General features: G+C 40.4%; 3 protein-coding genes across 4 annotated transcripts; 2 read left to right on the forward strand and 1 right to left on the reverse strand.

Annotated features, from left to right (window-relative positions):
• The first annotated feature begins 1,253 nt into the window (after positions 1-1,253).
• On the forward strand, positions 1,254-11,581 carry LOC109474879 (astrocytic phosphoprotein PEA-15-like). Of its 2 annotated transcripts, none has more exons than XM_019775343.1 (4): positions 1,254-1,402; positions 3,808-4,044; positions 6,834-6,989; positions 8,064-11,581. In XM_019775343.1, the coding sequence occupies exons 2-4, from the start codon at positions 3,858-3,860 to the stop codon at positions 8,144-8,146; spliced, it is 426 nt and encodes a 141-aa protein (XP_019630902.1). In that variant the 5' UTR covers positions 1,254-1,402; positions 3,808-3,857; the 3' UTR covers positions 8,147-11,581. The 2 variants fall into 2 exon arrangements, with proteins under 2 accessions (XP_019630902.1, XP_019630903.1); XM_019775344.1 differs by having other exon boundaries at positions 1,270-1,402; positions 3,811-4,044.
• Positions 11,582-11,731: 150 nt separating this feature from the next.
• On the reverse strand, positions 11,732-13,953 carry LOC109474797 (cytochrome c oxidase assembly factor 6 homolog). Its single transcript, XM_019775157.1, has 3 exons — positions 13,813-13,953; positions 13,219-13,396; positions 11,732-12,455 (listed from the first exon to the last, which is right to left on the reverse strand). The coding sequence occupies exons 2-3, from the start codon at positions 13,357-13,359 to the stop codon at positions 12,360-12,362; spliced, it is 237 nt and encodes a 78-aa protein (XP_019630716.1). The 5' UTR covers positions 13,360-13,396; positions 13,813-13,953; the 3' UTR covers positions 11,732-12,359.
• A 180-nt stretch (positions 13,954-14,133) lies between these two features.
• Positions 14,134-17,888, forward strand: LOC109474856 (N-alpha-acetyltransferase 30-like). Its single transcript, XM_019775312.1, has 4 exons — positions 14,134-14,956; positions 15,656-15,779; positions 16,901-16,956; positions 17,196-17,888. Exons 1-4 carry the CDS (start codon positions 14,309-14,311, stop codon positions 17,331-17,333), a joined length of 966 nt encoding a protein of 321 aa, XP_019630871.1. The 5' UTR covers positions 14,134-14,308; the 3' UTR covers positions 17,334-17,888.
• The last annotated feature ends 983 nt before the right edge of the window (positions 17,889-18,871 follow it).

Below are 18,871 nucleotides of genomic sequence, written 5' to 3' on the forward strand. Positions count from 1 at the left end.
TGTCCAGGTATTATCTGTATACCAGGTATTATCTGTATATACGTAGCCTGAGTGCTGTCCTAATCCGAAGTTACCATCGGCCGCGGCGGCTTCCTTTGTACCACAGAACCACAGAGAAAGAGACGTCAGTATATTACGGATGATACCCATGGGCTCGATAGACTCCCATCTGTTCTGTAAGTTGTGCACCATTTGTGACACTTGTAACGTTTATTACGTTGGCATGTGTTATATATACGGCAAACGATGCGTATAACTTATATACATGTACACGTGTACAATTAACTACTGTTGGAAGTTGCCTGTAAGCTACAGCCTTTAAACTGAAATCTACATTGAATCCTGAAAGTTTTACCAATGTTCTTTGTCAAAGAATAAGATACCTGCATATCATCAACGATGAGATCCTGAGCAGGGCCATGTCCAAGCCTCTGAGTACCATCATAACAGAGAAAAGGATGCAGCTGGCAGGACATATCCTCCGTCTGCCCAGCAGAAGGCACTCTAAGACAGCGATGACTTGGGTACCCCACAACGGCAGAAGAAAGAGGGGAAGGCCGAAACACACCTGGCGCAGGACCTTCCAAGACGATCTAAGAAGGGCAAACATCCCCTGGGAGGAGGCGGAGACAGTGGCCGCTGACAAAAAGAAGTGGAAGCTTGCTGCCCGATGTGCCATTGGCACAGGAGGAACTAAGGTCTAAGGTAAGGTAATTTGGTCCAATCTTACCATTTCCAAAGTCACACAGTACGGACACCTCGCATTCCGCACGTTTTATTACGGTTGACATTGTACCGGTATATCCAACTTGGCTCCCTCCTTGTGCAAACTCAGTGAAAACCTAGCCAGCTGACAACGCCGCTATCGTCTTATTGCATGGAGCTACGTCCGTGCTCTCCTATTTTCTTGTCTGTTCAAGAGTTTGGGGGTCAATCATTACCATGCTTTATATACTGTAAAATACGGAAAATCCATTTTAAAAAGCCCGCCACGTAACTAGCATTTAAGTCGGCATCTTCCAACATCCAGCAAAGGTGTGGTCACAACGCGAGTCTTACTTGTACAAAATAAACTTACCCAAAGTCTTGTGATACTCTGTTTGAGTCACGTTTTTCCGCACTTTGTTTTATAAAGACAACGATGAAGTATTTATTCAGGCTGCAATGTTTTTTTTTACTTCTCCGTTGAGTTCCTCCCCAGCATAGCAATGAGACCCACCGCCAAGCAAACATTACCTCATGGTTTTCAATCCTTGCTGGGATAGGCCGGAGTCGGCACACACAGAGAGTGTGCGTGTTTGCAAGGGGTGAAAGTTTTTCCGGTGGAGCGGACGTGATATCCCTCAGAAACGGATTATTCAAAACCGCTTCATGAGGCGATCTTTTTGCCGTCATTTTGTCGGTGAGTAATCCTAGTTTATTGCCCGTTGATGAATGTAGGGGAAGCCAGCGATCATTTGTGTATAGCCGAATATGGCTAAGAAATGAAATTCAATGTACAATGTAGTTAGTAACGTTACAGAGGTCGTGGTTACTAGAATTTACTCCGCCCGAGGCCTGCAAGGTTGCGTTTCATTTCTGGAACCACGTAACATACTGCAGGGAACCTACAAATGGCAGTCACTGTTTCTGGATAGATTCAGCAATGTCTGTTATGTATCCCGATCGTTCCAGAAATCTACTTGTTGGGTATACTATTATTAAGGGGTGAGGCCGGGCGAGACTATCCTCCAAATCGGGAGGTCTGTTTCCCATCTTTTTGTACGGACGTGGCCGAATTTGAAATATTGCGGTCTGATGAATAGGCAGTTGGGATGTCTGCCACAGCAACCCTGCAATGCACAATGTTTTGTATATTTTGTTTGCAGTCCGCAAACCCACCCAGCAGATGTTACTAGTGTTCGTGAATGTATGTGACAGTCCTGACATCCTTTTCTTCTAATGACAGTATTTAGGGCAGGGGGTCAAACACGTACACCGGGAAAACAGGAAGTTGCCTTCAGCCAACCAGAACAGTCCCCGATGCCTTCAACATCCAGCCCCTTTAATAATAGACCACATTTGACACAATTTATCCAAGGAGGTTAAACAGGTCATTTCTTGTGTTGAGCGTCTTTTTTATAACCCCCATTAAAACTGAGGGATTGTTTTTGGTCTTCACAAATTCTATGGTCAGCACAACTTGGATGGAGTGTGATATTTGGTATAAGAAGATATATCAAGAAAGGAAGAACCATTTCAGATTTTCATGATTTTGGCATGTAGGTAGCTTAGACAGATATGTATACAATTTGATACAAATTATGCAAATGAGGATTTGATTTGCATGATTAATGAGAAAATTCTGCAATTCCTGTGTTTCACAAAATATTGACTTAATAATGTAATATATGTGATCTATGGCAGTTGGAACATTAACAATAATAACAAATACCAATTATGCAAATAAGGGCCACATTTGCATAAAGTATGAAAGTGACATGATCCATTAGTCATAAATGATGGGAATTTCACAATTATGATAGTTGTGCATAGATTATGTGCATGTGGAAGAGTAATTATTGCATGTGTAGAGAAATGGAATGAAAGATGATGCATTTACTTACAAACGGGGGCCTCTCTAGTTTTGTTTATTAATTGATTACGATAAAAGACAATAAAATAAGACATTACAAAAATTCAAATCTCACGGAGGTATAAGATCTTTGAACTCTTGTTCACTCAGCATTGAGGGCAAGGTTTAACCTTTCTGGACATTACAATGGCAGCATGAGATGACATCATCAGTCAGGCATGTACTTGGCTACTAACATTGAAAGGTCATGCAAAAGACTCTCACTGAACCCACTGCCAACTAATGTACAGTCAGATAATTTGTGGACAAACCAAAGTGGTACATGACAGTTTATGCTAAGAAGAAATGTAACCTTCCCAACCTTGCAGCAGATTGGGTGTAACATGATGAAATAATGGCCTCCTCAGATGTTGATTTTGGTGTGTTTGTGTATATGTTTTTCCGTGCAACATGTTCTTGACCTAATATTTGCTGTGAGTGCATTGTTATATTTGGCAGGTGGTCTTGGGACCATGAAGGTGAAAGTCTAATTTGGGCCAGTTGATACTGTAGCAGATGTTGCATGTTCTTTCTGTAACGTTAAATCTTCTATTCTGATAATAACACTGACATTGACATTTTGGGGGGAAGGATAGCTTTCATGGTTAGGAAGAAATGGTAAGCTGAACACCAGCCTGGTCACAGGAAAAAATGTAACTGTTGTTGAAAGTTAAAAAATAGTTAAAAGCTGCTGTGGGTCAAGTTGTCATCCATGTAGCATGGCCAGATTAGACCGGTCGTCTTTCCTTTCCTACCATTACACCAGCTGGGTCCAGCTGGTCTCCATAACGGCACGAAGCATTCTAAAAAATGCCCAGCCCTACTGAGGAGTTAAAAACTTCACCATTCAATTTAGGGGTCAAAATGTGACCTTGGAGAGGGAAAAATTATAGATCATCAAGATATAGCCAAATAACTAACACATCTGACAGTTTTGTTTTTTTGTAGATCTTTATTTTCAGTTTTGGCTCAGCCACCCCAGAGCTTTTTAAGTTACTAGTATGATGATGTGTCTAAGATGGGTGCCTGCATGCTCTTTACTGTAATAACATAATCAGCCATTTTTATTCTATATAATTTGATCATTAACTGGACCCCATGAGGCCCCCAGGATGACTTCCCACTATGGAGATAGATATCTTTTATATGAGTCTGATGAGAAAGCTTTAAATCATTTGGTTCTCTTGTTGCAGCAGAGGAGCAGTAATACCTTAGGAGAGAGGCTGCAACTTGAGACAGCAGAATGTCAGAGCTGGACTCTGAGACATACCTCCAGTTTCTACTGGACCTGACCAACCTCATCACAGCAGACGACTTAGAGCAGTTCAAGATGGCCTGTAAGGATGACATACCGGAGGAAAAAGTGCCAGAACTGAAGACCCCTCGGGACTGGTTCATGTTCCTGGAGAAGATTGAGAAGCTGGCTCAAGGTCAGGTCATTGCAAGAACTCTGTTTGACATGAAATTCTGTGATATCACAAGCTACCATTAATCACATTTCAAGAGGTAATGTTTTCTTGTGTGGGTGCCAGCCTGCATTGTTTGTTTGTTTCTAGTTTTTGATTTTTATTCATGAAATATTCCAATCTTTTAATTGAGATCATGAGGGAAGAGGTTGGAGTCAGGCAAAATATAACATATAAGTTACTGACAGCACAACACGCCCCATGTGTAGCAACTCAAAAACATGGGGGCATAAGTTGTAAGTGTCTCAAATGTTTTGAAGTTTCGTACAGTGGGACAGACAGTCGCCATTTAGTATCAGTCCAACAGGATAACATGACAAAAGATACACTGTGACCATCCATGTTCCTGGTACTGAACACCATTCTAACATCTACTCCTGTCCCTAAACCATACTGCAGGCCCACACATCCATCCCTGCCCCTGGTGCTGAACAACATTCACACACCCATCCCTGTCCTTGGTGCTGACCAAAATTTACACATCCATCCCTCTCCTTAGCCCTGACCAAAATTTACACATCCATGCCTGCCCCAAGTGCTGAACAATATTCACACATCCATTCCTGTCCCTGGTGCTGAACAACATTCACACATCTATCCCAGCCCCTGGTGCTGAACAATATTTACACATCCATTCCTGTCCCTGGTGCTGAACAATATTTACACATCCATTCCTGTCCCTGGTGCTGAACAATATTTACACATTCAACCCTGTCTCTGAACAACATTCACACATCCATCCCTGTCCCTGGTGCTGAACAATATTCACACATCCATCCCTGTCCCTGAACAAAATTCACACATCCATGCCTGTCCCTGGTGCTGAACAACATCCACACAACCATTCCTGCCCTTGGTGCTGACCAAAATTCGCACATTCATCCCTGTCCCTTGTGCTGAACAATATTTACACATCCAACCCTGTCCCTGGTGCTGAACAACATTCACACATCCATTCCTGTCCTTGGTACTGAACAGTATTCACACATCCATCCCTGTCCTTGGTGTTGACCAAAATTCACACACCCATCCCTTAGCCTCGTGGGACCTTATGTTATTCCCACTGTGTATTTGTCATTGATTCCATCGCAGTTAGCCAGTGTTTACACGATCTCTTGCTGGCTGGGGTTAATTGACACCCTCCCCTGTGGGGCAGTATCTGTCAGATGAGCTGGCCTCTAGGAAGATGATTTAGTCAGGCTACATCACAATCTGGTGGAACATGATAATGAAGTCCAAGCAGATATCATGGATTGTGTATCAGAGAATGGTTTAGTCAGAAAACATTACAATCGCCTGTTCCAACATCTCCAGCTTGGAGATGAGGCAGGTAATCTCTGATTCCTGTAAGAACAGCTAACCCCCCCAGGTAGACGTGCTGTGCTTAGAAGCACTACTGGTAATGTTACAGGCAACAGGATTGGCTCTCAGACCCCAGAGAGCTAGAATTGGCTTTGCTGTTGGAGGTGGAATGGATTTATTTTAACCTCGTAAGGACAGATTAAAGCTAACTGCAGAGGAAAGTATAGGGCTTGCTTAATAGCTTGCTTTGGAACCTTTCCCACATCCTTTGCACATGTAAAACCTTTGATAGTGCAAGAACTACTTACCTCTGGTAGGCTACCGGTAATGGTGAATGTGGTTTTACATTGAAACCTTCACATTTACATTAGTCATACATTTAATCTACAACATAGGTCAGTAATACAGTGAATTCATTTCATTTCATGGAGATTAAATTTCATGGTAGAAGGGGAAAATTACATTTTGGCAGTATTTTAGGTATGCAGTCAAAGCATATTTGTAGCACAATTATCTTATACGGTACTAATACATGTACATTGAAAATGTATATTTGCAGTGTTGTGCATTTGCTGTCACCATGAAAACTGATAAATAAAACTACTTCAAGAGTTGTGTACAATGATTATGTATATTGAATATTGAACCTTGCAAAGCATTTCTATGCCTGATATTTTATCAACTGGTTAAACAGATGTTGAAAAAATAAAGCAGATTTGCTATTCAGAATTATCAATGTCACTGCCGTTAATAGAAATGTTGCAAGTATTCCTTTTAATGGCCTATCCGCTAGCTTGAGTGTGAAATCCATTTGTCCTGAAGCAATAGACTGAGTGCTTTGCATACAGCAATAACTAAAGCCCTCTCCCCAGGTGTTATGCCAAGCACTTAAGAAACCTATCGTAAGTGACATTTACGCAGTGGTGTAAAGTGCATATATTGACTGATCGGCCCTTCATTTCAATACAGTGGTGTGACTCTAAAAAGTTGCACACTTTGTATTGAAGAGCCTAGACATGCTAAAAATGTAGATTGCTACTTCCCTCATCTCTGTAATATCAATATACATTGTAATATCTAATTATAATGTAAAATCAATAAACCACCTTGTAAAATGCATCCAAAGAGATCCCCAGTATGATGCACATACTGTATAATCTATATTATCTAGTTTGTCCAAATGGTGGATATCTGTATGCTGGTGGATAAATGTTAAATGACACAGCATAATTTGCAATTTCACATGCACATACAAAAGCAAACCAATCAGCAGGAATTATATAAGCAGCCATTTCCGTAATCCTAATGTGCATACTTTATTTGTTTATTCGTTATAATTATAATCTGCATGCCATTACACTCAATTGGGCTTCAGGAAAAATGTTTTTAAATGTAGTCATCTCCTTCAAGGACAAACACAAAGTCTTATTACCAGGCCATGTCATCCACAGATGATCTGTCGTACATCGAGCATGTCTTCGAGATCACGAGGCGACCAGACCTGCTGACCAAGATCCTGGAGTACCGAACACAAGTCCTGAAAATCTCAGACGACGAGGAGCTAGACTCCAAACTCACTCGAGTACCAAGTGCCAAGAAATACAAAGGTAGGTATGATGTCTACTATAAACATAATCCCACCATGTAACATGGCATATCCACCACCCTGAAAAATGTGTCTTTAGAGATCAAAACAACATTTTCTTTATGACTCCAGCATATCTAAATTGTGCATTCCTGAGGGATGCTGCACTAGAGATCTCTCAAACACTGTTTTTCAATGTTTTCAATGTTTTCAATGTGGCGGATAATGTATATGTAGCCCAGCAGATAAATGTGAATGGAGTTAAGATGGATTTGGGAGAACTCCAATGGACTTTTCAGTACCTTCCATCCTTTGGTTCTTCAGCCTTCTCCTTACCTCCTCCTTCAACTATGCCCATTAACATTGAGAGAACATTCTGTCAGCCATTTCATCGTTTTCTCCAAAATGGAATCAGATGCCATTTCAGAACACATGGATCTGTGCCATAATGGAGATTTTGTCTATGGTTTGATGCATTGTCGTTGGCGAGAAGCCAATTTTCACAGGCTTAGGCAGCACCACAACTATTTCAAGTTAATTTCTACTAATGCCTCAATGAACAACATTCGCAGATCAATCCTTGTCTCTATTGCTGAACAATATTCACACATCCATCTCTGTCCCTGGTACTGAACAATATTCACACATAAATCCCTGTTCCTGATGCTGAACAATATTCACACACCCATTCCTGTCCCTGGTGCTGAACAACATTCACACATCCAATCCTGTCCTTGGTGCTGAACAAAATACACAAGAACAAGACACAACCACGTACAAAATTTCAAACTATCCATAGATTACTGAATTACTTTGTTAAACATCATCTTACCAAAGGGAATAAGCTTGGTACCATTACAGAATAAGCAGACTCTGCAATGACATATCATTGATATCTGCTGCCATCTTTTGATAGAGTGCTACAATTTCCACTCCCTAATGATTCCTTGTTATCTCTAACTTTACAACAGATAAGGACATGGATGAAAAAGGCTCTGCCTTGGGGATGAAAATATTTTGCATATGATTTCAAACCAGTATCCTATCTGCAAGTATAACTGATGTGACCAATTTCATATGGTGTTTTACCCAACAGATCTGATATCCAAGGATCACCTGGGGGTATTAGAGGATGGCAGCATCAAATTGGACCCACCTCCCTCCAAGAAAGGACCATAATGAGGCTGGAAGTCTTGTCAATGTGACTGACTTTTGGAACCACTGCAATCAAGACACTGTCTGATGCCTATTACACAGATGGATGTTGACAAGAGCTGGCTTCTTCTTGTAGGAATCGCCATGGGTTTCTTAGATCCTCTTCTCATTAACGTTCCCATAAGACAAGGCAACAATTTGTACCCACCTGCAGCTCAGTTTACAGAAAATCTTCGAAACCTGCAATTATGGATGCTTTCTATAACCTCTGTCTGCTGGGTTACATATATATCTGCCACCTTGAAAAACATTGTATTTAGCCTAGTAGGAAATCTCTATTGCAGCAACACCCAGGTATGGACAGATTAGATATGCAGGACTGCATTATACTGAAGGATGTTGTATTGGAAATCTCATTTTTTTCAGGGTGGCGGATATATGTGACCTAGTAGATGTTTCATGCAGCCCAGGCTCAATGTTTTGTGATAAATCACTACTCACACTCACTATCAGGTACTGAAATTCCTGTGTGGCCGTATGAATTCACTTACAGTGTAATTACCTTCAGGCTTCAGCTAGAGAGGAGTTGGTTCTGTCTTGCCAATTTTGTGCCTGCTAGACAAGTGTAACTGTGTCCTGGAAAACTGCACAATTTACTTAATTCTATTGGCTTAGGTCTGTGAGTGTGTGTTTGCAATATATACAATGCAGCATTGCCCTACACTGTCAGAGCTGCTATGTCTGTTTGTAACTGGAAGAGAGGCAAAGCAGTGAGGGTAAGAGGATGAAGTCTGCCATCTCTGATTGCCTTGTTGTATGTGAGTAGGTGTCACATCAAGTATTTTAGTTGACACTCAGTTTTTAATTGCAGATGTGGGTTGAAGTAATGCAAGACTGTGTATAATTATGATCTTGATCAACTTCACTGTTAAAATTGTTTGATTGTATTTAAAAAAACACAATATGAAAATATTATAAATTTTAATATTAGGTGGGAGTGTCACAAGTGTGGCAGTGGTAACATTGGTGAAGTTGTGATGTGATTATGCAGCAAATTACTGTAAATGTTAGATGATGAGTGAGATTGAGTGAGAATAAAGTACACGTACTACATAACTTAGTATCATAAGCTTCCTGATGTTTAACCTTTGAGAACCTTGAGCACTTGTGGTCAGGCTAGTCTAATGACATTTGAATGACTGTTTTAGTATATGCTAAGTCTAGGTCTAGTCTTGGCAAGGTATTTGCAGAGTAGTTCACTAAATGGTAAGTGTATGTAGTACAGTGCTACCCATTACCAGTATTGTCTGATTTACAAATGTCATCTATCTTACAAATGTGTGGACAGGGCCAAATGTTTAAGACATGGGAAGAAAGATCAGAACTAATATCACATTTTTAATGACTGCAAAGTCACCTGCATATGGGAAAATGAACTGACATGAATGACTATCAGACTACATGTGATTTTGACAACTCAAGAAAAGCAAAGTATTTTAGACATTACCCTATAAAGGGAAAAGATCTGTTTCTATGAATGATTGTAATAGGCTGTGTGACAGTGATTATCATTGTTTTATGATAAGCACGTTACATGTAAATTCTACATGTCAGCCAAAAGCAAATTGTATATTTTGACAATGAAAATCTAACATGGAGATGAAATATGTGGATAATTTGTATGATTATTAAGAGATGATAAGAAATGCTGATATTTCAAGGGCTGACACATCCAGATATAGAAGCAAGTGGAATTTTTATCAACGAAGAAAGAGCTTAGGTGCAAATTTGTAATGTAGAGGTGATAACTGATGGTAGTATGGAGCTGATAAACGATGGAAGTATATAGCTGATAACTGATAGTAGTATAGAGTAGGTAACTAATGGTAGTATAGAGTAGATCACTGATGGTAGTATAGAGCTGATAACTGATGGTAGTATAGAGCTGATAACTGATGATAGTATAGAGCTGATAACTGATGGTAGTATAGAGCTGATAACTGATGGTAGTATAGAGCTGATAACTGATGGTAGTATAGAGCTGATAACTGATGGTAGTGTAGAGCTGATAACTGATGGTAGTATAGAGCTGATAACTGATGGTAGTATAGTGCTGACAATTGATTGTAGTATAGAGCTGATAACTGCTGGTTATAGAATTGACGTTATTGTGAAGATGATAACTGATAGTGTGTAGAATCGGTAACTTATGGTAGTATAAACCTGAAGACAACTGATGTGTTTTTCTTCAGCTCCTTTTGTCTTTCTTGTGGAGCTGATCTTGTAATAGCTAGTGATGTAGAAATGATGATACTAGTAACCTATGGCTTGATAATGGTTGTGTACATGTAGATTTGATGAATATCACACCCTAACATCATTGTGCACCATGATGATAATACATTAGTATCAGAATTACATAATTTCCACTTTGAACAAATATAACCGTTACCAACTGTAAGAATTCAAAAAGCCAAGAAGACAACAGTTGTTAGAAGGACTGGTAGTGTGAGAAGGTGAGCTTGTTTTGCAATTTTATCTGACGAGAATGTTTAATTTCTGTCTGGTCAACTGTTAGATTAAAGGAGATATATTTGAGTAAGATTCAGGCAGAGGCCAGATTGGAAGAGTAGCAATGAAGGAAGGTGACAGAGATATATGCACTAGAAGAAGTGATGGTAGAAGCCAGTGATTGTGTCAGGCATTTTGGAGCAATGTGTAGAGTTTGAAGTGTATGGTAGAGGTAGACTATGGCAGTGGAGTGGTCTGTAGAGATGTACTCAGTCTAGTACTTTCTACCAATAGATGAAATGTACCAACAGAAGGCTATGTCATGTTGTGATTTTTCAACCTCTTCTGCGCCTTAACATGTACATGTCAGACCTTAATGGGTACATTGCACTTAACACCTAACACTTAAAGCACTTAAGGTAAGTTGGGAAACAGGTGACATTTTTCAATAGATACTAAGTTTAGGAAGTAAACAAATGCATCAACTCTGAAGCAGGCACATGAAGTAGTATAGGGTTGAAAGGTAGCAGCAGGCTAGCATTTTTTGTTGGAAACATTGGAAGAGGGATTGATGATTTTTGTCAATGATGGGCATCTGAAAGTTGTTGAGCCCCCTAGAAATGTTAGTATTATGCAAATGCTTTGTTTTTCAACATACAGTAGTCTCCCTATGTGTTATCAGTAGAGCTCCGTACTTTAGTCCTCCAAGTAGGCGCTAACGTTATCATTGGCATCATCATCTGTGGTATAGAGCTGACCAGCCATCAGTGTTTTCATGTTTTGGAATGGGTGAAGTCCATGAGGGACAAGTTGGAACCCAGTCACGAATTGTTGCCATTGCCTCCACACAGGTGTCTGCAGGAGCAGTGTCAGGTGTTGAAAGATACACAAATGTATGTTATACTTTCATGTCATAAAGAGCAATCAATAAATGCACTGCTAGATCATGGCCTTGTTTCTGCTTGTACTGCTGTTTCCTGCTAGGGAACCTGGGAAGATTAATTATAACATATATATATATTGTATGTTTATGTGTGTTGCTATGGTCCATCTGTGACCAAAGGCAAATAAATAAAGACTCACTAGCACATGTGTGTATTCATGACATCATTACTAGTATATTGTACTGTTGTTTGAATAAAGATCAATATAAAACCTTCTCTAGCATGTTACAGGTGGTAGCAGTTAGTGTACAGCAAACAAAAACCACATTCACCCAGAACATGGAATAGAACAATGTAGATATCAGAAATACATAATTGTACATGTTCCTGCACAACTCCAATTTTACCTGCACTAACCTGCAGATACAGGTACGATTTCGAGCCCTGCAATCTCATATAAACACTACTATTTCCATTACTTTTAGAATAAACATATGATTTTCATATCTCATTCCTCTGCAGACTGCACATGATTATGTAGTGAGAGTAGGTTAATATTCTATGCTGCCTTCACAAGGCCACACCAATTCAATTGTTGGTTCTTGCCTTCTTGGATTAAAAAAAATTACTACTCAACTGGACCAGGTCTGAACAGCACAATGAATATGAGAATAGAGTCAGAGTCTGTCCCTTGCCTGAGTTGCCAGGTTCATGCAGTATCAGGCAGGGAGATAGCATAGAATATCATCAAAGTTTCAAAGTGAAACACAAAGGGGTGAGTAGCACAGTCTTCTGTCCCCCGGGATTTTAAAATTGCCAAAACTTCGGAAGGATTGCAGGGTCTATGTTTTCTTTTCTTCTTCATAAGGTTTGAAGCCTTCTGTCTGCAGCTTTTCCTTGTATTTGTCATATTCCCTCTTCCGAAGAAAATATTTTACCTGCAAAAAAAAAACAACATTATGTGCAGGCTGGACAGCTCATCATAATTCATTCAGTGACAAAAGACAATAATTTCAAGTGCAGGTATGCAGAATACTTGTAAGTTGTATTTCAAACCATGCGTAATACATTTTGTCACATTGGGGTAAAGTGACGATGCAGAGTCGAGAGTTGTATATGAGATGTCCTTTATTTCCACAACCACAACCTTCCCTGACAGTGTCTTCTGGTCATCTCCCCCTTCCCACGGTGCTAGCCCTCTTAGGGGACCCGCAAGCCCTTTTCTGTAGAGCGTAATTGGCTGTTTTAATTCTACGTAGAGCGTAGAAGGACCGCTGTAATATTTTTGCGTAGAGCGTATTCGGCGTTTTAATTCTACGTAATGCGTTTTATCCAGTTGGAATTTATCGTAAAGCGTAATCAAGAGGTTTCCAAATTCAGCGTAGAGCGTTGTCGGGACCCCCCCCCCCTTGCAGGCCCTCCTCTTATACCCCCCTGGTACATCTGGTTGTAATCTACAATCTAAAGATAGAGGGCTAAGGGACAGCCCACGGGTCGCAAATTGGAGCTTCTATGGCCCTGGATCTTCTCTGGTATACTATCCCTTTATTTCGGCCCATTTCTACTATTTTTCCAGCGATCCACGGTGCCTGGTAGAGGCTAGACAGCCCCTAGCAACAGCGGACATCTGTGTCCCCAAAGACAATCTGGGTCCGAGTCACCCGTGACAATTTACACAACTGTTACAGTATTGCAACATACCCATGTGTTGGAGCAGCAACCTTCAAACTCCTGTCGAAGACTCTGGCACTTCGCTGCATTCTCATCATTCTGTTCTAAACAAGCAAAGAAGCGGTCTCTGGAGTCCCAGCATTTCTGTCGCTGTTGCTGATTGGGTGGCATAGCTCACATGGAAGTCCCTTGTACCCCAGATGGGTGGCTTTGAAAGGACATTTGTATAAAAACACGAATAACTAGACTATAAATAAACAAAAGGCAATGATATATATTATTAAAAGTGGCTCAGCTATGAGTGGAGTAAGATAGCTATAAATATATAATTGGACAACAAAGTATCATTGTTTTATCATACTGGGAGGCCAGAATAAAGCGAAGTCATGATTAAGACTGCGCATGCCCTGTGTTAAAAGTGAAGGCTTTTATTAATCAGAAAAAATGAAGGGGGTTGAATAATAAAACCTCTTTGGTATTTTATATTTCCTATTAAAACTAACCCCCCCCCCAGCGCAATTATGACCAATGAAAAAAACTTTACCAGAACGCTTTATTTTCGTATCTCATCATTTTGCATGCGATCAAAGAATACTGATAATACGATCTTCGTTGAACTCTTACCTGGAAATACTGGAATAGTACTGACTGGTCTGACACGGTCTAACTAGTGACCAGTTTTTGTTACGTCCGTTCAGAAGAGGTCAAACACCCACTATAGCTGACCTCGCCTTTTTACATGTCTCATAACCTTTGTAGAACGCCACAGAAAACAAATAGAGCAATTATTGAAACACATTTCAGATTTGATGCAGGGTGTCTACGTTATTGATAGTGAAAGGGCAGTATATATGTAGTTTGCCTGCTATTTTTCTAGCTGATAATTTTTTGCGAATGCGCCAAGTTTGAAATATTTCAGGAAGGTGAATCAGCCTTGGTTGGCGGATGAATATTTTGATGACAACGGTAAGTGAGAGCAAACTCCAACATGGCGGTTCGGGGATGTGAGTGGAAAGATTCTACTAAAATTTGGGTTAAAAATTGTTCTACAAAGCCGTGAAGAGTAGACGGATGTTTCTGTGGAGTTTTTCTGTATTTGTGACAGTACAGGTGGCCTTAAATGATGTCAGACTCGTCGGTAATTGGTAAAGAACAGGCCGTTCCTTGCAACATGGAGGTTGTGGGAGAGGGAAGTATGGTCGAGAAGTGGGAGGGCGACGGCAACAACTGTGTATGTAAGCCGCCAAACGGTGGCGAACTTCAGGCCAAAAATAACACCAGACTGAATGGCTGTGTTGTGGCAATACCGGAGGAAAAGGACGCCTTAGGGAAACATGCAGTTGTTGGGGGGACGAAATCAGCGGGGTCAACAGACAACAACAGACACGAAGTCAACAGTGAGGAAAGTACTGTGGCAGAAGCCATGCTGTCTCTCTCGTTGCAAGATGGGTCAAGGGATGACAGAACGAAAAGACGCCCAGAAAAAGCAGTTTTGGATAGAGTGGATGACCCTGTTGTGGTTGAGGAGGATGGAGTGTTATCAGGAAGGGAACTTCAGATTGAAAAGATTTGGTCCTCCGGCTCTGACCAGCTGGAGGCTGCTGCTGCTGAGGATGGAGATGGGGAGGACCATGTTAGCTATGTTAGTTACCAATCAGAACTGCAGATGCCAGACATCATCAGGCTCATCACAAAAGACCTTTCAGAACCATACTCCATATACACCTACCGCTACTTCATTCACAATTGGCCCAAGCTATGCTTTCTGGTAAGTTTCTATTTTGGTGTTCTTGCAAAATTTATGTGAGGGCCTACACGTAATGGAGTGTTTCACTGTCAGAAGGATTGATGTTGATGTTGTTTTGCCATCAAGGTGTACGTAATCACAGGCTGCTACGAGTACTGTACAGTTAGTTACTGTCAGCAGCAAACTTAAGCCTATAAGGATTGTCATTATTTACTTTTGACTAGAGTAAGCGAATCCCAGATGATGGCAGGTCAACTTCAAAATCTGTAAAGCATAATGTTTGGTAAAATGTTCACATTGATGTTGAATGGTTGAATCCTCCATTCAGTGAACCCCAGCAACATGTGTATAAGATGTAGTAGATGATAATGTAACAGTACAAACAGTCATTTCCTGTACTACTGTAGTCACATCAGTCTGACTGACTTACTACTTGTCACAGGTTAATCAGTCATCCGCAGGCAACTAGATCTGATGCTGGTCACAGGTGCTTCAGGGAAATCTGTCTCTGATGTGACAGTGAAAAAGTGTGACTGTCTTCCCATTCCATTGACAATATTCTGTCTAGAAATGGTACATGATCCATGAGGACTGAGCAGAGTAACGTATAACCTTAGGTTTAAGAAGAGTTATACTTTTAGCTAGTGTAGGGGAATTGCTTTTGTGTTACCGGTTTTACAGTCGGTATTATATATATATGTATACTTTTTTTTTCCCCAGGCCATGTCAGGAGGAAGGTGTGTTGGAGCTATCGTGTGCAAGCTGGACATGCATAAGAAAATGGTTCGCCGGGGCTACATTGCCATGCTAGCTGTGGATGAGAACTATAGGAGGAAATCTATTGGTTTGTACTGCAGTGGAAATTTATACTGTACTTGTCACTTCTAGTTTATGAGATAATGCGTAGAAGCAGATGGTATTTGGAATTGCAGGTAAAATTTTGACAGTTTGCAATGTTGCAGGTGCACTTCAAGTGGAGGAAGTTGGAGGCTCCCAATTATATGTTTGAATACTAACATCTGACCTGAGTGTCATCCTAGTTCATTTACCACATCCTCCCGTGGCAGGGTCGGCGGCGCGGTATTCTATATACCTTACAACCAACCCTGCCATTTTACGCCCAGTTTTCTACTCCAGGTAACGTGTTCTCTACATATTAATGAGCTTGCCTTATTTGGCACAAGCCAATCAGCGCCAGGATCACATAAATTCAAGATGGCGGACGTAAATACTGTCACCACTGTCTCGGCTTGGCTGCGTTCATACCTAAACAAGTCGCCTTCAGGCCCATCAAGCTCAGCTTGTCACATTGAACTTTCATTATCGCATTCAGTGGACTCACTACACTATAATGAGGTCATCTCCAAAGGGCCACGGATGCTGGACTCGTCGCTCTTGAGTTGAGTAGACCGTAGCTCCGTCGCTGCCTGCTCGATCTGGCTGCGGCTTGAAAGCTCATGTAACACAGGCTTTTCCGTCCGCCGGTCCTAAGGAACACGTTTCGGCCATGAAGTAGTCCCTGTAGCGTGGTTTTCTGGTGTTCACGAGCTCTTTGACGCCAAAAAAAGTCTTGCACGACTGAGACAACATAATGCATTACCAACTGCCATTTTACATGAAACCCAAAGAGGCGATGTAAGACGTAACATGATTGGCTCTCGGATAGCTTTGCCCAACTGAAAGCTATGTCTCTGATTGGCTGACAGCTACTCGTAGGCTACGTCATCTGGAGTAGAAAACTGGGCGTAAAATGGCAGGGTCGGTTGTAAGGTATATAGAATACCGCGCCGCCGACCCTGCCACGGGAGGATGATTTACCAAGGCTCCTGTACTCCCCTCTGGGTAGTTGGAGTAAAGGCCATTAGGAACCACAGTAAACTAATTAGGAATGCATCCAGACTAATGGACATCATCTTTATTCTCATACAAGTTGACTTGAGTCCTTTTCTGTCCTGACTTGTTTAGGTTCTACTCTTGTGAAGAAAGCCATCCGTGCCATGACTGATGATGATTGTGATGAGGTATGTTCATCAGTACACTGTACAGTAAATGTTTAATTAGAACTTGTTGTAGCAAAATAACTTGATGTAACTCTTTTAAAATGTCATATCTTTTGAAACAGAGGTGGAAAAATACTTCATGCAGGTTAGTTCATGTAAAATTAGAGTTATGCCGTTATTTCTGATGCCTAATTGCACTGATCCATGATAAAACCAGCTGGAACAGTTATGTAGCATTCTTATTTCTTTTATTTTTGCAGGTGGTGTTGGAGACTGAGATCACAAACAAGCCTGCTCTGAGGTTGTACGAGAACTTGGGATTTGTGAGGGATAAGAGATTATTTCGATACTACTTGAATGGTGTGGATGCTCTGCGGCTCAAGCTCTGGCTGCGATGAGAACGGGATGACACCCTTTGTTATATTGCTGTTTGTGGGAAAGTAGAATTATAGTAGCTTTGTGCTCATGTTCTGTATAATTGTCACAGTCTGGTGTCATTGCACCTCATGATCAGTTCTATCTGGATTCTCTGGTCTGATTCGAAGCAAAGTCCTTTGAACTTGTATTCATTTTGTGTGGATAAAATGACAAATGTAGTCGTTAACACTTTACTGTTATGATGTCAAGTACAACTCTGTTGGCTAAAGTAATATTGTTACTGGTAATCAATATCTCATGTTATTAATGAATTGTTAATGTATGTGTCTCAATTCCACAAGTACTTCTTACTTAGTGAGGTTTTTATAATCTATGTGTTATGAAAAGGAACTAATGAAACAAATGTGAATTACTTGTGAGAAGTTGGTGATGGATGAACTGATAAATGCCTTGAAATTAGCAAGAAAATTAAAAATTGCTTCTTATATTCAGTGACTCTTTGACACTAGTAGCACCAAATAAAAAAATAAGGCTGGACTTGGATGCATTAAAAGTTTGTTATGTCTTTTAATCTCCATTTTGTGTCAGATACAACTTTTGATTCTAATCCTGTCTTGGAGTACATACAGAAAACATGGTAGTATTATGTTTGTGAATTATCATGATGACTGATAAATTGTCATGAAGTGGAGTCATTGCAAAAAGTAGCAAAGTATTAACAGGGTATAATGTCAACATGAATTGATAGTAGTCTTCAAGTTTTCTAGTTTGGGTAAGGCCACACCAATTTAATTTGTTGGTTCTCGGATTCGCCTCTTCATTTTTTCCTGATTTGACAAAAAAAAAAATTATTCAGAATCAACTGCAAAATGCTCATATTTTGCCCTGAACAGTTGAAAACAGTCCTTTTCTTCCTAGTCGTTACAGTTATTCCATCTTTCAATGCAGTGGTATCATTAGAAGTTCAAAATTCATTGTTTAAATTTTGAACCAGCCTTTTGTGTTGACTTCATGGCTCATTTCGTAGCATTTAAGCCTATAATAGGATGCCTAGATCTGTTTTTATTTTTATTTTTTTTCGCCCTGTCGCTTCATATTTTTTCTGAAAAAATCCGAGAACCAACAAATTAAATTGGTGTGGCCTAATGTACAATATTATCATTGTGTGATATTGTTTATTAACGTGCAGACACATTGGTGTTCAGACAGCTGTAAGTTGTTCTGTTTCAAGTTTCTGTTGACTGTAATAGTGGAACAGCATGAAGTAAGCTGTGTGAAAAGTACCAACCTTCACATCAGAGTTTGACCTGACAGTGTCCGTGTGAAATGATTTGATACCACAGAAGATCTTAGTTATGCTCAATTGGAAATAAAACACTCCTCTTGGAAACGACTGCCGGTAGATTCAAGGGCCAGTCAAAAGTAGTATTATCTTATATTAGATGGTACTGCTGCATTGGTCGCTGACACACAAGTAGACATCAAATGAAGCTGTACATCAGAGAAACACATTCCTATTTCTCTACATGGTCACCACCTCACAACCATAGTCATGTTC

Source organism: Branchiostoma belcheri, unplaced genomic scaffold, assembly GCF_001625305.1.
Source record: "Branchiostoma belcheri isolate BF01 breed outbred unplaced genomic scaffold, Haploidv18h27 scaffold32, whole genome shotgun sequence".
Taxonomy (NCBI): domain Eukaryota; kingdom Metazoa; phylum Chordata; class Leptocardii; order Amphioxiformes; family Branchiostomatidae; genus Branchiostoma; species Branchiostoma belcheri.